General features: G+C 38.8%; 1 protein-coding gene across 1 annotated transcript; it reads right to left on the bottom strand.

The window, feature by feature from the left end:
• Positions 1 to 3,550: 3,550 nt before the first annotated feature.
• gsk3ab (glycogen synthase kinase 3 alpha b) lies at positions 3,551 to 19,941 on the bottom strand. The gene is made up of 11 exons (XM_007550234.2): positions 19,832 to 19,941; positions 19,537 to 19,722; positions 12,602 to 12,789; positions 12,434 to 12,517; positions 11,217 to 11,327; positions 8,092 to 8,222; positions 7,771 to 7,975; positions 6,460 to 6,555; positions 6,147 to 6,333; positions 5,935 to 6,012; positions 3,551 to 4,783 (listed from the first exon to the last, which is right to left on the bottom strand). Exons 2-11 carry the CDS (start codon positions 19,709 to 19,711, stop codon positions 4,716 to 4,718), a joined length of 1,323 nt encoding a protein of 440 aa, XP_007550296.1. The 5' UTR covers positions 19,712 to 19,722; positions 19,832 to 19,941; the 3' UTR covers positions 3,551 to 4,715.
• Positions 19,942 to 21,086: the final 1,145 nt, after the last annotated feature.

Raw genomic sequence — 21,086 nt, 5'->3', positions numbered from 1 at the left:
ACATTTTAAAGGAGAAATATGTAGATTCAAAATTTCATGACGCGTCAACAAATCCCAAAAAAGTTGGGACAAGGCCATTTTTACCATTGTGTGGCATCTCCCCTTACAACACTCAACAGACGTCTGGGGACAGAGGAGACCAGTTTCTCAAGTTTAGAAATAGGAATGCTCTCCCATTCATGTCTAATACAGGCCTCTAACTGTTCAATCGTCTTGGGCCTTCTTTATCGCACCTTCCTCTTTATGATGCGCCAAATGTTCTCTATAGGTGAAAGATCTGGACTTTCTGGACAGGCTGGACATTTCAGTACCTGGATCCTTCTCCTACGTAGCCATTATGTTGTGATTGCTGCAGAATGTGGTCTGGCATTATCTTGTTGAAAAATGCAGGGTCCTCCCTGAAAGAGATGACGTCTACATAGGAGCATATGTTGTTCTACAACCTGAACATAGTTCTCTGCATTAATGCTGCCTTTCCAGACATTCAAGCTGTCCAGGCCACCAGCACTCATGCAACCCCATACCATCAGTGATGCAGGCTTCTGAACGGAGCGTTGATAACAACTTGGGTTATCCTTGTCCTCTCTGGTCCGGATGGCATGGCGTCCCAGTGTTCCATAAAGAACTTCAAATCGTGACTCATCTGACCACAGAACAGTCGTCCATTTTGCCTCACTCCATTTTAAATGACTCCTGGACCAGTGCAAACGGCTGAGCTTGTGGAGCTGCTTAGAAATGGCTTCCACTTTGCACTGTAGAGTTTCAGCTGGCAGCGCGGATGGGACGGTGGATTGTGTTCACCGACGATGCTTTCTGGATGTATTCCTGAGCCCATGCTGTTGTTTCCTTGACAGTGGCATTCCTGTTTGAGGTGCAGTGACGTTTAAGGGCCCGGACATCACGAGCATCCAGTAGAGTTTTACGGCCTTGACCCTTACGCACAGCGATTGTGCCAAATTCTCTGAATCTTTTGATGATGTTATGTACAGTTGATAACTTAAAAGTCTTTGCTATTTTACGCTGGGTAACACCATTCTGCTATTGCTGTACTATCTTTCTGCACAACAATGGTGGAATTGGTGATCCTCTTACCATCTTGGCTTCAGAGAGACACTGACACGCTAAGAAACTATTTTTATACCCAATCATGTTGTCAATTGACCTAATTAGTGTTAATTGGTTTGTTATATGTTCAATTTCCTTTTTCCAGCCATTTATTGCTACTTGTCCCAACTTTTTTGGGATTTGTAGACACTGAAATTTTTAATCAACATATTTTTCCTTTAAAATGTTACATTTACTCAGATTAAACTTTTGATCTGCCATCTATGTTCTATTACGAATAAAATATTGACATTTGCCATCTCCACATCATTGCATTCAGTTTTTATTCACAATATGTTTAGTGTCCCAACTTTTTTGGAATCCGGTTTGTAGTAGAAATGCAGCTGTTCTGTTAAAGCCTCAGAGGTTTGTTAAGAGGACATTAGTGAACAATCAGCATCATGAAGACCAAGAAGCAGGAAGTTTAAATAGGACTGGGTTATTAAACAGCTTTGAAGTGTATGGCACAACTTACCAACATGGCCATCCACCTGAACTGTCCGGTGCAAAGAGAACATTTATAATACAACCAGCCAAGAGGCCGGTGGGAAGTCTGGAGGAGCTGCCAGGATCCACAGCTCAGGTGGGTGAACTTATCCACATGACGACCATTAATCACACACTTCATCTTTACTGGACAAGTCCCAGTCATCTGCATGATTCCTGAAGAATAACTGCTAAGCTACAATGTTAGAAATAATAATAAAAAAAAATCATCTAAAATGTATAGAATTACTTTTATATTTAAATCAGTTTGGCCCAGAATCATTATTAGTTTTTTAAGATGGCCTAAAGTGTCACACGAGGCTCTAAAAATCACTATACACTATTGCAGACTCCTAATTTAAGGGATAAGGTGTCTCACATTAAGATAAACACATTTTAGTCTCTTCTGTTTGCAAAAAGTCCAATTAACTCACACTCTTTCCCACAGATGAACAAAAAATGAATTAGACACCAAAATATTTAAATTTCTTAACTACATAAGTAATGCATCTTTTTAACTACGATTACCCACAATAAATGTAAACTTCTGCAACTTGTTCGATAAGGTAGTCGCTCCAAAATTATTTAAATTGATCACAAAAATCCCAAAATCCGAGAAATGTGGCCGGCCATGTAACTTACGGTAATTTTGTACTTCTTTGTGATAAAAACACAATCACCTGGTGTCATTACATGGTGCATCCTCTGCCATGACTGTATTTCAGAAGCCAGTCAGTCATGAATGTGAAGCAGAGACAGTTTCATCACTTTATTAATGAGTTTAATTATTTATACCAACAAACAAAAACTGTCTCTCTCCCTCCATCCCTCATTTTTCATCATCATCATCTCCTTTATCAAACGGCACTGTCCCCAGTAATGACATGTTACCCTCTTAAAAAAAAGGGGCAATAAAAGGGTCACCGCAAATAAAGTGTCACAACTCAGGAAATTGCGGGGGGATTAAAAAAAACATGATTAGCTAGCTCTTCATGTAGGAGAACGTTTATGGTCAGTCAGCGCGCCACACACACACACGCACACACACACACATTCCCTGCTCAAACTTTCCATCTGTGAAGATTACAAACTTGACTGACAGGTCAAAACTTTTACACACAGAAAGCAAAAACAGCTCACCGTCAGACAAAGGAGATGATACATGTCTTCTAGATTGATTCGTTTTTCCCTTTTCCTCCACACACACATACACACAATTTGATTTGTGCCCACATCCACTCCCTAAAACACACACACACACACATACGGGCCCCACGTATACAGAGGCTTGTAACATTCCCTTCACATTGAAGTTTAATGGAAAACCAGAATCGGTTCGCATGTGCACCTGCATACATACAGGACCGTAAATCAGTACAGTATCTTGGATGTGAAATTATTTTGCATCTGACAGAACCAACTTGGATTTGAAAAATAAAAATCTAATGAGAAAGTCCCCAGCCCTCCCCTAAAAACAGTACAATAAATAAAACAGTCATGACAACATTAATGGAGGACGAGGGAAAGTGGAGGCGAGGAATGGAGGAAGAGAGAGAATAAAAATGAAACATTTTGTTCTGTTTTTCTCCCCTTTCTGAACAAGGGACTGAAATGAAACTGTATTTACAGACTGCGACTGAGGATAAACAGTCCGGCTGCTGCTGCTGCTGGGCCGGTCTACTACAGAAAAGAAAAGAAAATTACAAGAACAACAATATAATAACAATAATAACAAAAAATAACAAAATAAAAGGTACTTGATATATTTACAGTTCAGCTGTGAAAAAAAGGAGGGAAAAGTGGGAGGAAGAGGAGGAATGGAAGGGGGGTAGGGGAGGCTCCGAAAGCTGTCGGGATTTTCCAGGGGGTTTGAGCATAACATCTGGTCAGATTATAACATATCAGTCGGGTCAGCTTGAACTGAACATGCACGTCTATGTTGTTTTTGTTTTTTTTTGTCTTTTTTTGTCTTTTTCCGAAAGAAAGAAACCCATCTCGTACTGACAGCGGACTGTTAGCTTAGCAATGCATTCAAAGAGCTACATGATATGAGCGGCCCCCTGCACCTGATGTCAGTCTTTTAACATAATCGAGCCGATGTGAGACGCAACACTGTACAGCAACATAATTAACGCGGCGCTGCGCCTCGACGCGTGGCAGGCGCCGAGGCTCGTGTTTTAGATGCGACCGTAGCCCCGCGGCAGAGGCTCTCTCTCCTCTGTGTGACGTTAAAAACTGGCCCCTTTGCTTCCTTCCACTTCCGCCTGGAGATGTGCAATACTTACTGAGAATCAACACCAACCACTCCGCTTTTCCAGCTTGACAAACGAAGCTTATAAACGACAAACCTGAAGCAGCGCAAACTCTGCTCAAACACGCTTCCTCCTCGTCGCAGGGAAAAAAAAAAAAGGCAGTTTAAGGAGCTAAAGCACGAAAACAAAGCGGTAAACAGCAGTGGCGCTCAGTTTCTGTACTATCATTAAAACCAGCTCTCGTTTAAAAGGTTTCTCCGGTGAGACTATAATGTTAAAATAACTGTTTGGACATTTTTTGAAAGCAACGGAAGAGGATCTTCTATAAACGCTGAGCTCTGGTTGGGATGATTGTCAAAAATCAAGCTGTGAATACTCCTCGTCATCTCAACTCCAAAGCCAATCAAAAGTCAAATCAGTGGCCATTTCTAAAATATTTTAATGCAAATTAAATACATTTAAAAAAGAAAAAAAGAATAATAAAAGTCAGCTGTTGATTTCAATACAGAAACCCCAGAATGTGTAGAAGACTTCTCCTTATCCTACCGACTTTGACTTTTTATTCGCCCATTTGAACTGCAGCTTCCATTAAACCAAAGGGCAGCTACAAAACGCCGATAAAACAACCCACAGCTTCATGAAGCAAGCGGCCGCAGCAGCCGCTTTCTACAGGAATAGTTTTGGAAAAGATACAAATGCAGAGCGTTTAAGTTGAGTGAGTTTGGTTATCTTTTTCTACTTTAAAGGTTGGAGCCTGGACGAAGTTTTTAGAGGGAGAGGAGCAGGGGGAAGAAAAAAAAAAGGATGTGGGGGCGGGGAGGAAGAAATAATTGGGGAAGACGAAACTGAAATTTGTGATAGAGGGATGGATGCTCAGGTGCTGTTGTTGATGGATCCGGGTGCTGAGCTGGGCTGGGCGGTACTGTCCGACACGTTGCCCTCTGCAGGGGAAAAGCCAGAATTACTATTCACAGGTCAGATTTCGAACACGCTGCAGTCGGTTCACATCCTCTCATCTCTGCCATAAAAGTCATTAATTTGAAGCTGAAGGTGTTTTTTTTTGTTGTTTTTTCAGGGTGGAATGAAGATGCAACAAACATCCTCTGTTGCATTTTTCAGAGCGACTTCCAGCATTTCACAAGCTTTTAGCATGTTAGTGATAGATTCAAATAATTCAACTAAGGATTAGAAATTTTTTGCAATAATTTGAACCAAACGCAGCAACATTACGGACAAAGATTTTTTATCTTTTTTTTTTTTTTTTTACAGTTTTTGCTTAATTACTAGTCTGAATGTGTTGTTTCAGTGAACTGTGAGTCTTTATGCTGCTGTTTCCACCTACATCCATCCATTCTTTATAGTAGAGCTTCTTTAAATTGCTTGATATTTTTCACTCTTTCCTTTAAGTGAAATCATGATTAGTTTTCAGCATGTGGTCAGTGTGTTTATAGAAGCCTGTTGTCGGCCTGTTGTGATCCTGGGCTTTTCCCAAAAATCCTGACCAACTTCGATAGTTTGGCTCAGATGGTTTGAAATTTGGACAGAACTAAATAATCCTGCAAGACAATAATCCCAAACACATCACAACTGGTTTAGAAAAGAATAAAGCAGGTTTACGTCAAGCTAGTGTAATAGCTGTGACCTCAACCGCATTAAAAATATAAGGACAAAACTAAAACGGTCTGCACATAAAACCAACTAATGGGTGAAATTAAACTCTGCCAAAAAGACGGCTCAACTATCCTGAATTATAGTTCAGGATAATTTGCTATGTTGCTATATTAGCAAGTTGCTTGCTGATCAACTTGCTATGGGAGACTTAAACATTTATTAAGGTTCTCCGTTTACAATTCTCACTTTTGACAATAATTCAAGTTAATTTCTTTTTTTTTTACTTCACCCTGGAAAATGGTTCAAATGACTCATTAAAAGGCCAAAATGAATGAATTTCATGCTGCTGATAGGAAGATCTAAACCTTTAACATCTGAGCTTCTGTTAACATTCACATCTATCCATGTTTGATTTCACTTTAAACAGAAACAAATGCAGTTGGACCAAAGTGGAAAGCATAAGCAAAGCGGCTAACTGTACCGTGTGAGGCAGGCGATGTCTGTGCACGAGCGTGAGGAGGAATGAGTGTGGAGTTCAACTGGGGCTGAATGGACAGCTCTGAAAGCGGAGAGGAACAAATTGTCAATTACAGATAAAACACAGTCGGTTAAACAACAGCAGCTGCTAACTTATGATGCGAGTGTAAATTGCCAAATGGTCAGGTTGAACGCAGAGGGCAGAAATGAACTGACCAACAGGACTGAAGTTGAAAAGGGGCGGCAGTTCCCGTCCGCTGGGCAGGCGGGTGTTGGGCTGACGTAGCTCATCGAAGAAGGCGTGCGCACACGCTTCCAGAGGAGACAGTCTGGAAACGGGGGTGTACTCCAGCAGGCGGGAGCAGAGGGCGATGGCCTCTGGTGGGGTGCGAGGCTTAAACACCTGAGAGGAGAGAGGAGGTCAGCATCAGCAACCCGTCAAAAGAGAAGCAACTGGAAATGTGTGGGGGGCGGGGGGGATAGGCAGAGATTTAAAAGTTTAATTGTATGAAGTCAGAAGAAAGCAAACCTTTGTCCAAGGATGTGCTTTGATCTGTGGGAATTTAAACTCTGTGTAGTTTGGGTTCATCTCCCGGATCTGCTCCCTCGTCGGCGTCCCCAAAACCTGAAAAGGATGGAAAATTACTTGTTACCAATCAAGACCATTAAAAAAAGTTATATTAAGGTTTCCATTTATATGGTGCATTACATATGTTGACCAATTGTTGACAAAACGCCTCTTGCAAAAAAAAAAAAAAATTAGACCTCCTCCTTCTTGTAACAAAGCGGTAATCAGAAAAGCTTCATAGACTCGTTCCACTCCTGACTGGTAGCTGTTTATTTTTGACTCCCACGTTTATTTTTTTTTTTTTGTTAGTTGTTTTTTTTGCAAATGTCGTTTTTTTTTCCATGATTGTTTTATGATTCAAACTCAGGGTTCCTACATATTTTCATGTACAAATTCCAGACTCAACTTCCCAAAGTCCTCAATAAATATAAATAGAAACTGCAAAAGAACACCATGAATTTATAGCGGATTCCTACACTTTAGACACAGAACATGAGGAAAAGAAACGGGAAGGAAGTAAGGAAGCACACAAGAAAGTAACAAAAGAAAGGAAACCAAGTACGAAAGGGAGGACACAATGAGGGAAAGAAATGCAAGTAAAAACAAAGAAAGGAAGAACATGGAGAGGAAGGAAGGAATGGCAAAGGTAAGAGAGAAAGACCAAGTGAAAGACAAGGAGGGAAAGCAAGACTGGAGGAATATAGTAGTGAAGGAGGAAGGTCATGTTGAATGATGAAACAGATTTTGAAACAAAGCCATCTGCTCAGAAAGAGAGTTATAAAGTCTGTAGACGTAGGAGAAAAATGTCCTCGCCAAGTTCACCAATTAGAGTTGAAGAAAAAGTTGTAGAAAGAACTGGGTTTACTAACTACATAAATATATGCGTTAATAGATCTACATCCGTCTCCTCGGTTTGACAATAAACCATTTCCTCAGCTGCCGTTTCCACAAAAAATGTCACCATATTAAATTATTTTATAAAGCAAAAACAAACACCCTCCTATTTTCCTGTCTCAAGTCAAAACCCATTTTTTTTCAACTACTCTATTAACTTCAGGTTATTAACATCAATTAATAAGCTGCTGTTTCTAAAAACTCATTATTTTGCTTTAAACTATGTGATTTGCACACACATTTAAACAGAATTACAAACTTCTTATTAAAAAAACCCCCATTCTATCACTACGGTAACCTGCATGTGGTACGTTAACGCAACATGTTATCAACTGGTTTGTTAGCTTTTCTGTCCAGACGACATCAGAGCGGCGGTACCTTAATGATCTCTACTAACTGGTCCACACCGCTGTCCCCGGGGAAGATGGGCTGGCCCAGCAGCAGCTCGGCTAACACGCAGCCGGCCGACCAGATGTCGATGTTGGACGTGTAGTCGGTGGCGCCGAATATGAGCTCTGGGGCACGGTAGTACCGTGAGCAAATATAGGACACATTCGGCTCCCCTCGAACTAGCTGCTTTGCACTGTGCAGTTTTTGAAGAGTGAGGGGGAAAACAAAAGACAGTCAGAGACAATAAAATTGTTTTGTTAAAAGTCAGCAATCAAAAAAAAGAACTAAACAATGAAGCGACTTTCCAACCTGCCAAAGTCACAAAGCTTGAGGATGGCCGTCTCTGGGTCTACCAGGAGGTTCTGAGGCTTTATGTCTCTGTGACAAACGCCCTGGGAATGGATATAAGCCAGACTGCGAAACAGCTGGTACATGTACACCTGAGAGGGGCAGACAGAAACAATCACAGAGTTAAACAAGCAGCCAGTCTCACCAATTATGGAAAAACAAGTAAAAATGCAATTTTCTTTTCCCATGTCGCAGCGTTAAAATAAAATAAAATAAAAAAAATGGGAGGATTAATATAAAAACTAACTGTTGGGATTTCACAGAAAAAAAATAACAGTTGGGTGCAGATTTGTCAAATTTACTTCTGTACATAATCATCAAAAGTAAACATTTATGTAATCAGAATATTTGAATGACTAAATAACCGCAAATATGACATTACCACGCTTTAACATATTTGAAAAAGGAAAATCTTCAGACTTCTCATTTTCAATGGTTTACAAGTCTAGTTTGGTGGTTGTGTTTTATTTTAGATAGATGAAATGTCTTCCGGCTCCAGTGTGGAGTATTTCTCCCCCACAAAATTAAAGTTTATCGGTGGTCGAGAGAGTGAACAGTACTTTATTCTGCCATTATGACTGTATTACTTGAAAATGGTTTCAAAGCAACAATATTATCATTTAGCGCTATAATTTCTGGGACAATTTATCGTTAAGGAGAATTTGTTATTATGACAGGCCTAGATAGAGCCGCTTATTAAAGACCACTTGAATTTATTTTTTTTTAAAGCTCTGAACAGCGAGATATAAGAGAGAGAAATCTCTGCCTCTCCTGCTCCCCAGAGCCTGGGTCTCTGGAGACGAAGCATGTTTTAGGAGAACCTACATGCTCCGTGCTCATGTTTGCGTGCTCTCCCACTGACAGGCTGCTACCTGGAGTGAGCGCTCCTTCCCTCATTACACAGGAGGCCAGGAACAACTGAGCTGTCAACACAAATGTTTGCACTGCTGCAGTCCCTGTGAAGCATTTCAGTTAAACAAAAGCTGTTTCACACTCAAATATACAAACACTTCTGAGTCATCATGGGAGACCAGGGTATGAACTGCTTGTTCCACGCAGAATATTATTTTCAGGCACCGATAAATGTTAGTTATTTGACAAAAAAGGCACCCTTAATGTTATCTAAACTACTAAGACGTCAAAAATATATAATTTATCAGTAAACAAAATGAAAATACTCTGTCCTACTCACCCCAGAGATAAGATCCAGTATATAAAATAAATGAAAGATACTACTTAGAATGATCCCCTAAACGTATAAACTAAATTGCTTTTGTTTTAAAATTTCACAACCAAAAAATTATTTCCTAGTGGGTGCCAATCACAGCTGAGCTGGATGTGTCACCATGATCCAGTTCTGAAGAAAGCAGCTGACAGACTTCATGAGAAACAGACCAAATATTCCCTTCGTCCATGTTGGGCTACATGAAAACGGTTTAAGTGAACATTGTGTGGATTGTGATGAAGCCTGCAGTGACACATTTCTACACCGAAATAGCATGGCGGGGAAAATTCTCCCAGAAGAAGTGAAACCGTCCCCGTCTAAATCTTCTGACATGTGTCCTCACATCTATGTCGGTGATGTCAGCCTCAAATCTGAAATATGACAATACAATGAAGTTGGCAATCTTCTGCTGCATCTGCGAATTGCAGGCAGGAAGCGTCTTAACATGACAAATGATGACTGCAGTCATCGTCATAATTATCGCCATTATTGCCCACGGGGCGCCTTGACAGCAGGCCGAGTGGATTATAAAATAATGGGGGACAAGATGACTGAGGGATGAGAGATGACGGCTGTTAATGAGAGGGCAGAAGGGCTTGGAAGAGAAGCTAAACAAAAGGAAACATGGTAAAAACATGGGAGGGAAGAAGAAAAAAAAAGACTCTGGCAGTGACACGACGGAAATATGTCAGAGAAGGAAGAAAAGGACGTCAGGGAAGAAAAGAGAGGGAGATCAGCGTGCATGTGGACGCCTCAGGGGAGCAGCAGGCTGAGGTGGGGAAATGGGCCATGAGACATCTATAATGTCCTCTCCGCTGCTTCATATGCAGTAAACACAAAGACCAACATGAGCAGCGTTTTCACAGGAATCCAAGGGAACTGCAAGCAATTAACTCCCATGGGTCCGTCTTTTCTTTCTGCTTTCATTATCCTGCTGAGCCGTCTGTGAAAGCAAACAGACTTATGGGTTCATTATATCCTCAGGAGAGCAGAGAGGAAACAAATATTCAAGATTTATACTAAATTCCATTTTACAATAAAAATAATAATAACTACAATCTGCTTTAAAGCAGCAAGTACTTTTAAGAGCAATTTCCCAGGCTAGGATTTGAAGCTGCAGTCAGAGGGATGTAAACACTTAGATTCAACTTGGGAAGCAGTTTCTTTGTAAACAGTATTTTGCAATATTTATGTTGTGCGGAAATAGTAACACAATCTTACATTTCGACTGTTTTTAAGACAAATGCAGAGCAATGCAAATCAAGGTTTCACCGACTCAAATTTAAAATAATAATGAATAGAATTTAATGCATATATCTTCACAGAAATGTACAAATTTTGTCCAGCCAACTGGCAATTTATTTGCACTTGCACATTAAAGATGCAAAAAAGCTCCCAGCTAGCAATGCAATGTTAGCAGTGAGTCAACATTTAGAGTCACAGAAAGCAACGATGATGTCTGAATGCAACTCAAACTTTTGCCAGAGAGAAAAGTCCAGCGAGGAAAAAAAAACACTGAATACACGACATTAAATAGTCCTGCCAATAAAAAATTAAGACCCGTGATTAAAATGTTAAAAACCAACTTACTTTGTAAATTAAGTTGAGGCATTTTTATGTTAGATAAATGAACTTAAGACTTTTAAAGGATGCAGAGACCAGGTAAAAATACACACCGCCACCTTCTAAATTGAAAAAATCAGAATTATATAAATTTTAATGCAATTAAACTTAACCTGAACTATTCTGAAATAACAAAAATAAATAAATAAATAAAATAAAATAAAAAATAGCCGAGGTCTGCAGATGGGGGTGGGAATGACTTCTTAGCACAATGTGGGTGATTTGAGCCTCGACTCACCTTAACATAGATGATGGGAACGATGGCCTTGGCCTTGTTGAAGTGCCGAGCCACCCTGTACACCGTCTCCGGGACGAAATCCAGCACAAGATTCAAATACACCTCGTCTTTCTGGTGCAGAGAAGTGAAAGAAAGGAGAAAACAATCTCAAGTCACTGTCAAACAGGCATTTTCTTGACAGATTCTTCAGGAGCAGGATGTGATGTCACAAACTACATTCTTTTCGCTCCAGACTTGTTTTTCCAGATCTGCAACCCGAACACAGGGGGCTTTTTTATGGCAGCATTTCCTCTTCAAACACTTGCAGGTCAGAATGTGACTGGGAATGAGGAGTCTGACCGCCAACCTTTATTCAGCACCACCAATGTACAGGATTAACCACATAAGTCCTGTAACACTTGGATAAATGTCCAAGTCATATTGATTGAGGAAACATTATATTTGTGCCACAATTTTAATATTAACATATTTATTCATCCAATTCCTAATCACGTATTTTGCCTTGGAACTGTATCTTATGTAGCGTGATCTAAATAAAGTATTAAGTAAAAATATATAAATTTTTAGCTACATAAGTTTCAGTTTATTCCACTATGACCCCAAATATCAAGATGAAGCTGTGCTTAAGAGCTGATTTATCAAAGAGTCATATCAAAACAAAATAGTAAACATGCTACAAAAAAATAAAATCTAATACCGTCACTGGTGATTGATCAAAGTCGGTTGTACAATTAAGCAACGTAGCATTATTTCACTATATTCAAGCAAATAAAATGCTCTTAATAATGTATCGCCAACAAGGGTTGGTATTGTGAAACTATAAACTGGATCACGAGATACTTATTAAAAATATTTTCATTCCAAAAAAGTTTTAAAACACGAAGCTATGCTGGGCTAAAACCAGCACAAACTTTGAACCTATCTAAAGTAAAAACAACTTAATCCAAGGATAAGTTTTGACCCAAATAAACCGATCTGCTTGAATACGTTTCGTAAAGTTCATTGTAACGTCAAGAGTTGAAATCTAAACACAAAGTGTTAAACCAAGCGGCTACAAAAGCTTAAACTAATGCACCGTTCGACCGCCTTGCCCTCACCATGCACATGAATCACCGGTGATTCATGAAACATTAATCGTCTGGGCGTGGGAGCTTGCCGCTGCTGCTACCACCAAAAAATGTCTTTCAACATAAAACATGAAGTCAACACAGACACACCTTCTCTCCGCTCGAGTAGAAGAAGTAGCGTAGCCTCACAATGTTGCAGTGGTCCAACTTTCTCATAATCTGCAGCTCCCTATTCTATAAGAGAAAAATAAAACAGACACTAAGACAGGAAACACTTTCTTGTGGTCGTCTAAGCAAATCAGCGCTCCTCTGTTTTACCTTAAACCTTTTATCTTGGAGAACTTTCTTAATTGCCACCATCTCCTGCGTGTCGATGAGGCGAGCCTGGTAGACCACGCCAAAGGAGCCATTTCCAATGACCTTTATGTCTGTGTAGGACACTTCCTGCGGGCGGTCAGGGCCCTGGCCGGGGGTGGCTACCACTGTCGTCACTTTGCCGCTGTCTCCTGTGGACAGCGGAACAGAAACGACTTAGCATGTATAAATCGCATTGTGACGGAAATGAAAGTTAATTGATGTGAGGGCGTTCTTCTCCAGCAGGCACAGGAGAAGAGGAGATTGATGCAGCTACATACAAAGTAACGTCAGAAGAGAACCTTTCCAGCGGCTGCGAAAAACCTTGAAAGTAGGAACCTCCAGCAGAAATTTGTGTTCAGATTTTCTCCATTCGAGCTCGAGGCAAAACGTTCAGTTTATAGATGGGTAAACGTGGTAGAGGCGTTCCCCGAAAGACTTGTTGGAAGATGCAATTGCAATGATTCATCAAAGTGTTTAATTTTGAAACTACAGGGATTCTAAATGTTTCCTTTTAATTGTCCATATTTTATGAACCTTCCTGAAGTTTTTGTAAAATACTTTGAATGAGAGAGTACACCTTCTTCTTTTTTTAAAATGTCATTTACTACAGCCTTAACTGCCTGAATATTAACGGGGTCTAATCAATGTCATTTCCATAAGCTGTGAACCAAAAAATGCTGCTACAGACTGTCTTTATGTTGTGATATTGAGCCTTTCAAAGCTTTTTGCCACCTGGACCAAAATAAGCCTGCTCTTCTTTCAAATCTAACGCCATAACCTAATTTTTTCTTCTTTCTTTCTAGTGGACTCATAAGGATTTTTATTTACAGACTGAAGTATACTGTAGCAAAAGCAGATCCATTAGAGCACGGTTTAAGAACCTTGAAACTGTGGTCCATTCAGTGATAAAATCATTACGCAAATTTAAGGTTTTAAAGATGTCTGGGTTCTAAAAATGTAGTGAAATTGCCCTTTTCCAGCATGTGCAGCAAGTCCACAAAATACTTTATAATAAAATGTGGAAATCGAGTTGTGATGTGGCAAGTCAAAGATAAAATACAATAATTAAATATAAAACAACATAAAACCAACTGTATTGTTTGTTCTTCAGTTTTTCCAGCTTAAAAATTGAAGGGAAAAAATTCTTGGTAAACCAAATGTCAGTAAATAGATGAAAGCTAATTCTACTCTTCTTCAGGCTTCTCAGTCCTGGAAATATGTATCATTTTCCTCTAAATTCACATTTATGTACTACTTTACATTGTCCTATCATTTAAAATCTCCATAAAACACATTGTAGTTTGTTAATCCAACATAGCAGAAGTGAGAAAGTTTAAATTGTCCATGTGTTTCTGCACCTGATAACGAACAGTCTTTGATGAGTATCTCATTTAATTGCTGTAACCTATATGTTGGCTCCAGAGACTTCGCTGGATGATAATGAGGTAGTGATACTTCCTGCAGCTCTCCACCTGTTCACCTGGGTGAAACGAGGCTAAACCCTTCAGTCTGGAGGCATGCATTAATGCAGAACCGAATCCAAATCCAACCTCTGTACGACCTCCTTCCTGAGACGCCATCGGGACAAAATCCATCATAAAAACCCAAAACCGGAGGACTACAACTGCATCAAATCTTTTGTCTCGGTAATGCTTCCAAAAACACGTTGAGGTCAGACCGATGTCTGACCTTGCGTGACAAAAACAGGGAAAAGGAAGATGCTGAAGACGTAACGCTTCCTGACAGTTCCGGTTAGAGTCAAATAGCTGTGTGGTGTTTTATGCCTGTGCATGTGTTTGGTCAGGAATGATTTGGCAAATAGGAAACCCCTTAAAAAAAAAAAACACCAGGAGGAGAGGAGCAGCAGATAAGAGGCCCACTGCCAACAGGCTTGTCAGAGCCTGAAATGACATTGCATGGACAGCAGCACACCCAGAGGTGCAACATTTTCTGGGCTTGCTCAGTTCGCTTGTCTTAACAAGACCCTTCCACATTTCTTTCCTATATGTGTTGTAAAATAGAGCCAAGGAGATAAAATACTCTCCAGTAAAGATTCGAGACTGGATTATGACCAAGATTAGATAAAAGGACATTTCACAACTGTTAGGTTTTACGTATTTAAACTTTTTATAGCAGAGTTATCCAAAGCTTCCCAGTAGCCTGTATTATACCCACATGATTAGCCTAGATCTGATCCCTTGGGTCAGCAGCGCTGAGATAAGTCAATGTGTGGGGCCTGCGCAGCGCTCCATCACTGCTCCACTCAACGGGCCCTTTGTGTGGCGTTTCAGCACAGCCACCACTTCTCTTAAAAAACGTTAAGTCAAATGGGGGCACATTAAAAATGAAGAAACGGTGGCATGATAGTGTCCTGAATAATAAATGTAAAGATTAGTGCTCTGCCCGGCTGTCAGAGACGAGCTCTGCTCTCTAACTTGACGAGTTAAAGAAAATGGATGAGCAGGGTGACTTTCATTACACCTGTACTTCATGAAAAATTACCCTGGAGTTGTTTGTGAGCAAAAGAAAACTTCACCACACGTTTAAGCTGATAAAAAGATTGTCAGTTGTGTGATAAATTACTATTAATATTTTATCATTAGTGGACCTCCAGCACCTCACCTGGCAGTGTTGGATGATGAATTAACGACAGGAGGACGTAGATAAATTGCTGTAAAGTCATTAGTGCTTTATAATTTCTTTACCTACAAGTTTTTCGCCTTTTCAACAGAACAAAACATTTTAACTGACCCACCGGCAGAATACATTACAGCAACTGAAGATGAATTGATTAATTTCCCTTTACTTCGATGCTGTTAAGTCTACATATTGTGTTGCCAAGATTTATCTCTACCTCTGCTGATTCAAGTACTTTAGCATGCATGTCTCAGGGTGATTGCAAATATTAGACATAGCTTTGTCATCACCAAACAGGAAATCTACATACCACATTAGATAGAAGTTACAGGGATTGGATTTATGTAAAGAAGCAGGAGGTCAGAAGCTAATGTGGCTGCCCCTGAGTCAGAGCGCTGTTAAAGGCTGAACTGATGAAAGGTTTTAGAGTGGACTGGTCGTGACTCACAATACCAGTCTGGTTTATAAGGTTGCCATCACTGCGCTCACTATTTATGACACCAGCGTGGATAAAAGTGGGAGATTTTAGAGAGTAGGAAACAACAGTCTTTTTAAGGAAAACAGAAAAAGCTTCTCAGACAAACTGAGTTTGTATTTAAAGTAAATGTTTAAGGCAACAAAAGATCAGCTTGACTAAAGCTATGAAAAAGTATGTGAATGTTTTACATATGTTGGTATGGATAAATAGAAAAGCAATTTTTAAAAGATCTGTTCTTGGCAAAGGTAATGGCAAAATAAGTCTGGAAAAAAGTTCTTCAGATTTCAAGACTAAAACCTAAAAACGTCCCATTCTTTGATTTTGACATGAATCGCCTAGACTAACCTGAATATTACTGATGACAAAATGGGTCCAGACCCGTTTCTGCAGGATGAAGTGAGGTGCTGCAAAAATGGTTCAGGAGTGACTGAAGGGGCACAGAAACGGGTTTCAGACATTGAATTTTCAAGATCCTGCTCCAGTGGAGCAACACTTTGATGCAGCAGACATCAAGTTTGATCAATGGAGGCTCCAAGTCGCAGCACAAGCCTGACATGAGTTGAAAGATTTCAAAAATCGTGCAGAGAAACAAGTTGTGATGTGCAGGGTCAATATAAAGCTGGAAGATAAAAGGAGACAGGCATGGATGCACTAATAACATGGGGAAAAAAAACAAAAAGAACAAAAAGATAACCAGTCTGTTCTGCAGCAGTCACACTGCATGGGGTTTCCAGAAAACTTCTGACACTATTTGATATTGGTTGTAGTTAATCTTTAGTCTGAAGAGCGTTAAATCGAAGGTTTCAGCTCATCTGTCACACCGAACAATCAGAGCAGAGATATAAGTTCGCAGCTTCTAACAGCCGACCTGAGCGAAGAACCCGTCTTTAAAGAATCTGTAACCTGATCACACTGCAGACTTTATGAAGTCTGATCAACTTTATGCCTGATCACAGGCATAAAGTTTGTCTTTTTGATCTGATGACAAAAAGACAAACAATTCTAGACGAGTTATTCTTCTGCTATGGCTCATCAATGTTCTGTTTTGCAATGACTATTAAAAAATAAAAATAAATAAATCATGTAGCTACACAACATTAAACATAGCTACATGATAAACAAGATACTGTGATTTACTACCCATGCTGAGGATTTCTACATTTTAGTTTTTAAAAGCTATGGTAACGTTGGGCAACTGAACCGAAAAGTATTTTTGTACAACTTACCAAAAAGATAAAGACGTGGAAAACTGATGCATAGAAATGCTGACTGATGAAAATAAGAATGAATAAGTCAGCATTTAATAATTAATAGGGCCCCATAAAATGAGTCCATGCCCCAGAGTACTACAGTTATTAAAACTTGCACAACTAAAAGCCAAAATATTTAACTTTAGTCATCCTGATAATATGATTCAAGATTTTTTTTTTTGAACAAATACTAAAAATAGCTAAATCATGGAGAATTAATTCTACAAAGTGTATAAAATGCTTATTATTTTACAAACAGATTACAGTTTACACCTTTCTGGTCTGTACAGGCTTCCATCAGATAATGATAATGAAATTAAACAGAGAGCTCATGTAATTTACTTACATAACTATCGTCATCATTAACTATTGGAATGAAGGCAGCACAATATTAGAAAATCTCATCCTTCTCTTTCAGGGTTTTAGTGAACATATTGTTCACCTTTGGCTACTGCGTGTCATTTGTTTTGAAAGCTCTGAATAATCATCTGTTTTCATGTGATTTTATGTTCATTTTTTGAATAGTCTTACTTATTTTACCTTTGTGTGAACCTGCATGATTTTATTTGCCTGTCACTTTGCTGGTGATATACCTGAATTTCCCCAATAAGGGAAATAAAAGGTCACTTCTATTCCATTAAAAACAGAGTAAATCAATAAACTAGTAGTAGTAGCAGTACTACCAATGCTGAGAGTTAAGTGGTAGTTCTGCTTTACGACAAATTCACAAAAAATAAAAATAAAAAAATCATATTCCACACCGATACAGCAGTATTTCTCACCCTTTAAAATAATATTCTGACAGAATTTCCAAAACTGAAATTTACTCTGAAATAAAACGGTCATTTTTTGTTAGAGCTTCAGCTTGTTGCTCGAACTAAAATTGTGACACAGTGATCTGTTAGTTTTGCCCTTTTGTACCATCCTGTTTAAAGCAACAAGTAATATTGTGGGTACAAATCCTTAGCTAAGCAGGAAAATGACATTTACATGTCTGCACACAAACTTACCTAAGGGAACACCAGATTTAACAAACCGTCAAAGCAGCAGTTAAATAGCAAATAAAAGATCCATCTTTCAATTATCTCTAAAGAATATTTATGCCAGCGTAGCTTCATGGTTTTGAGCCCATTATGATCTACTTTCTAAATTGTAATTAATTGAGATTTAATCTAAGTACTGAAAAGAAAAAAAAAACATTTGCAGGTTAACTTTTTTATGAAAACATCTAACTTTATTAGATATTTTTATAAGACTATTTTGCCATTTTGTCATCTCTAACCAACAATTATATCACTTAAGTTATTTTGTTGCTCTTTCAGATTAAATTAGTTTTTTTCCTCCTACATACAGCTTTTTGTGGCTGTTGTTTGTGCTCTAGTTATGCAAGTTATGATCACATCACTCTCGTCTCCTGTAAGATAGCTTTTATTTGCAATTATGGGATGCAATTTGACAATTCATGTCAAAAATATAAAGTGAACATATACAGAACATTATGTCTAATTTTTTTCTCCCATTCCTGTAGGTAAGATACCAAAGGAACGTGATGAAATTTGGATGTAGTAAATGAGATTTCTTTTCCCTCCAAATCAACAAATTACAGTTTAATAATGTAAAGTAACTGTCAGATGATCTGACACTTACAGCATGTCTAATTAGCCTGCATTTGGTGCAGCTTCCATCTGAAATTGAACATAATTTTCATCTGAATTACAGAATTCAATTACTATGTTAATTATGAATGTTATAAAGTCTGTTTTTGTTTCAAGTGAACAAACTGACCGAGCATTAAGAGGGAGATTGCAATATATATTAATATATATATATGTATATTTTAGAGGATTAAAATTTAACTTATGATTTCGATAAAACAAATGCATCAAAATACAAGAATGTCAGCTTTTAAAATGCTGTCGCGGTCTTAATTTTTCGAAAACATAAATGATCTTCGGATCATCTGAATAGCATTTAATCCTCCTTGGGAACATTCTGCCAACATGCCAATCTATATTCTGTTAAGACGTGTGAACTATCTGGTACTGATATAATATCGGTGTGAGAAAACGTATCCATTAGATTAGCCAGATTTCAGGACGACGAAAAACTTAAGAGGTGAATTTTCCCAACACTTTTTCCAAACGTTAGCAAGGTAGCTAGCATCCACCTCTGATATAAATAGCAGAAAATATGATGTTCTCAGCTTGAGCTACTTCCATCCTTCACATACAAATGGCAAAGAACAGTTCGGCAATTTAAAAAAATATTAATTTTTTTGTTAACGTTGAGCTGTGACTAGTTTAAGCTTTTCGCCAGCAAAGCTAACGACATTGCTATCAGATGAAAGCCGTTGATCGCAGCGCTACCTCGGTGAAAAACAAGGCTATCCGGCTAACTGCTATGTTTAGCTCTCCAGCAACAGTCGACATCAAATTTACTTTGACGCCTTTATTTTCAAAGAATACATTCCTTCAATGCCCATAATGTCACGTATGACGCACTGGCCGTATAAATGTGAATACAAAACTTACTGGGCAGTTTCAAATTTCCAAAGCTCGTCGAGCCGCTTCCACTGGCTTGTGAAGCCCCAGTTTTTCCTGTCGAGCTTCCGCCGGCCCCCGCCGATACGGCACCGGCTGCAGCAGATCCGGGAGCTCCGGGAGGCTCAGCGAATGAGCTGGTCCTGGCCCGCCCGCTGCCGCTCATATTTGTGTGAACTAGAGCCGAGGGCACAGTTGAATGTTTAGAGCAGCAACACGGGCGGACACACTGCCATATGTGTGCGTGTTGTAATATTTGATATAAATTTTAAAAAATTACACTTACAGCGTTCAGTATAGGTTTCCCGTCTCCCCCTTTCTTCCTCTGTAGAACAGTGATGGTGGGGGGACTGGGGAGTTGACGCACAACGACGTAAAGACTGCAATGGATTATGGGAAATTGAGTTTTGAGAACGGAATAGAAAATTATTATCTACGGAAGAGGATTAGGGCCACCAGGGCCGTGCAGAGACCACTAAAGGGGCAGGTGCAGGTGCTCAAAAAAAGGGCACGATTGTAGGACAGAATATTAACAAAGCCACACAGCTTTCAGAGTTTAATAAACAATGATGCATTACAAAATTGTGACATATACAATCAAAGTTAAGGAAAATCTCTATATAGAGCATACAACTATGCATATGTAAGGTATTTTATCTGCAGATCTATTTTGTTATAGAAAAGTATTGCAATATTCAAACCCGCAATTTAGCAAGATATTTAAATCAGAGCTAAACCACCAGACATATTGTCTTTACAGAATTACACTATTAAAAATACAAACAAGGGCACAATGCAACATATTAGTGTACTGTAACCTATGAAAAAAAGAGCTGCCTGTTTGCTACTGCAGTGGAGATGAAGATGGTCCATTCAGGGAAGCAGAGCTGCATCAAACTTTAATGTGGTACTGCAGAAAAAAAGAAGAAGAAAAAAACAAAACAAAACAAAAGCAAAAATGTAATCGTTAATGCATGTCACCATGAGAAAAGCCTACTGAGTTTTGCTTAAAAAACATTTTGAAAAATTAAAATCACACATTTTTGACTCATGAAGTGAATTTTTTTTTTTGGCAAAACAAACTTCTTTGTGCATATCAAAAATATTTTCTTGCTATTCTAAGTTTTTGTTTGTGACTCAAAGTTTGGCTTGTGATTCTCACATGACGTTGTGGGCAGGGCCCAAAATCACAACAAAATATTTCTGATGTGTGCAAATAAAAGTTTGTTTGACAAATAACTTTTTAAGTTCAGGAGACAAAAATTAGTTATTTAATTAAAAAAAGAAAATAAAATTTAAACAAAACTTTTTGTTGTTTTTTAAAAAAGAAATCATTACAATTCCAAAAGTTTTGATTACAATTTTATTTTACTTAACTGAGGTTAGTTTTTTTTTTTATTGAATTGGGAAAAAAATTCACCTGCATACTCTGTGAACCAGACCCTAAACTTACTTAAAGTCTGGGTTGAGTTTTTTTTTCCCTTCATTAATGACGAATAGATAGATACATTATATATATCAAGGTAATTCAGGGTGAGTTA

This window comes from Poecilia formosa, unplaced genomic scaffold (assembly GCF_000485575.1).
Source record: "Poecilia formosa unplaced genomic scaffold, Poecilia_formosa-5.1.2 Scaffold34, whole genome shotgun sequence".
NCBI classification, from domain to species: Eukaryota; Metazoa; Chordata; class Actinopteri; order Cyprinodontiformes; family Poeciliidae; genus Poecilia; species Poecilia formosa.
This window is presented reverse-complemented; position numbering and strand designations above follow the sequence as displayed.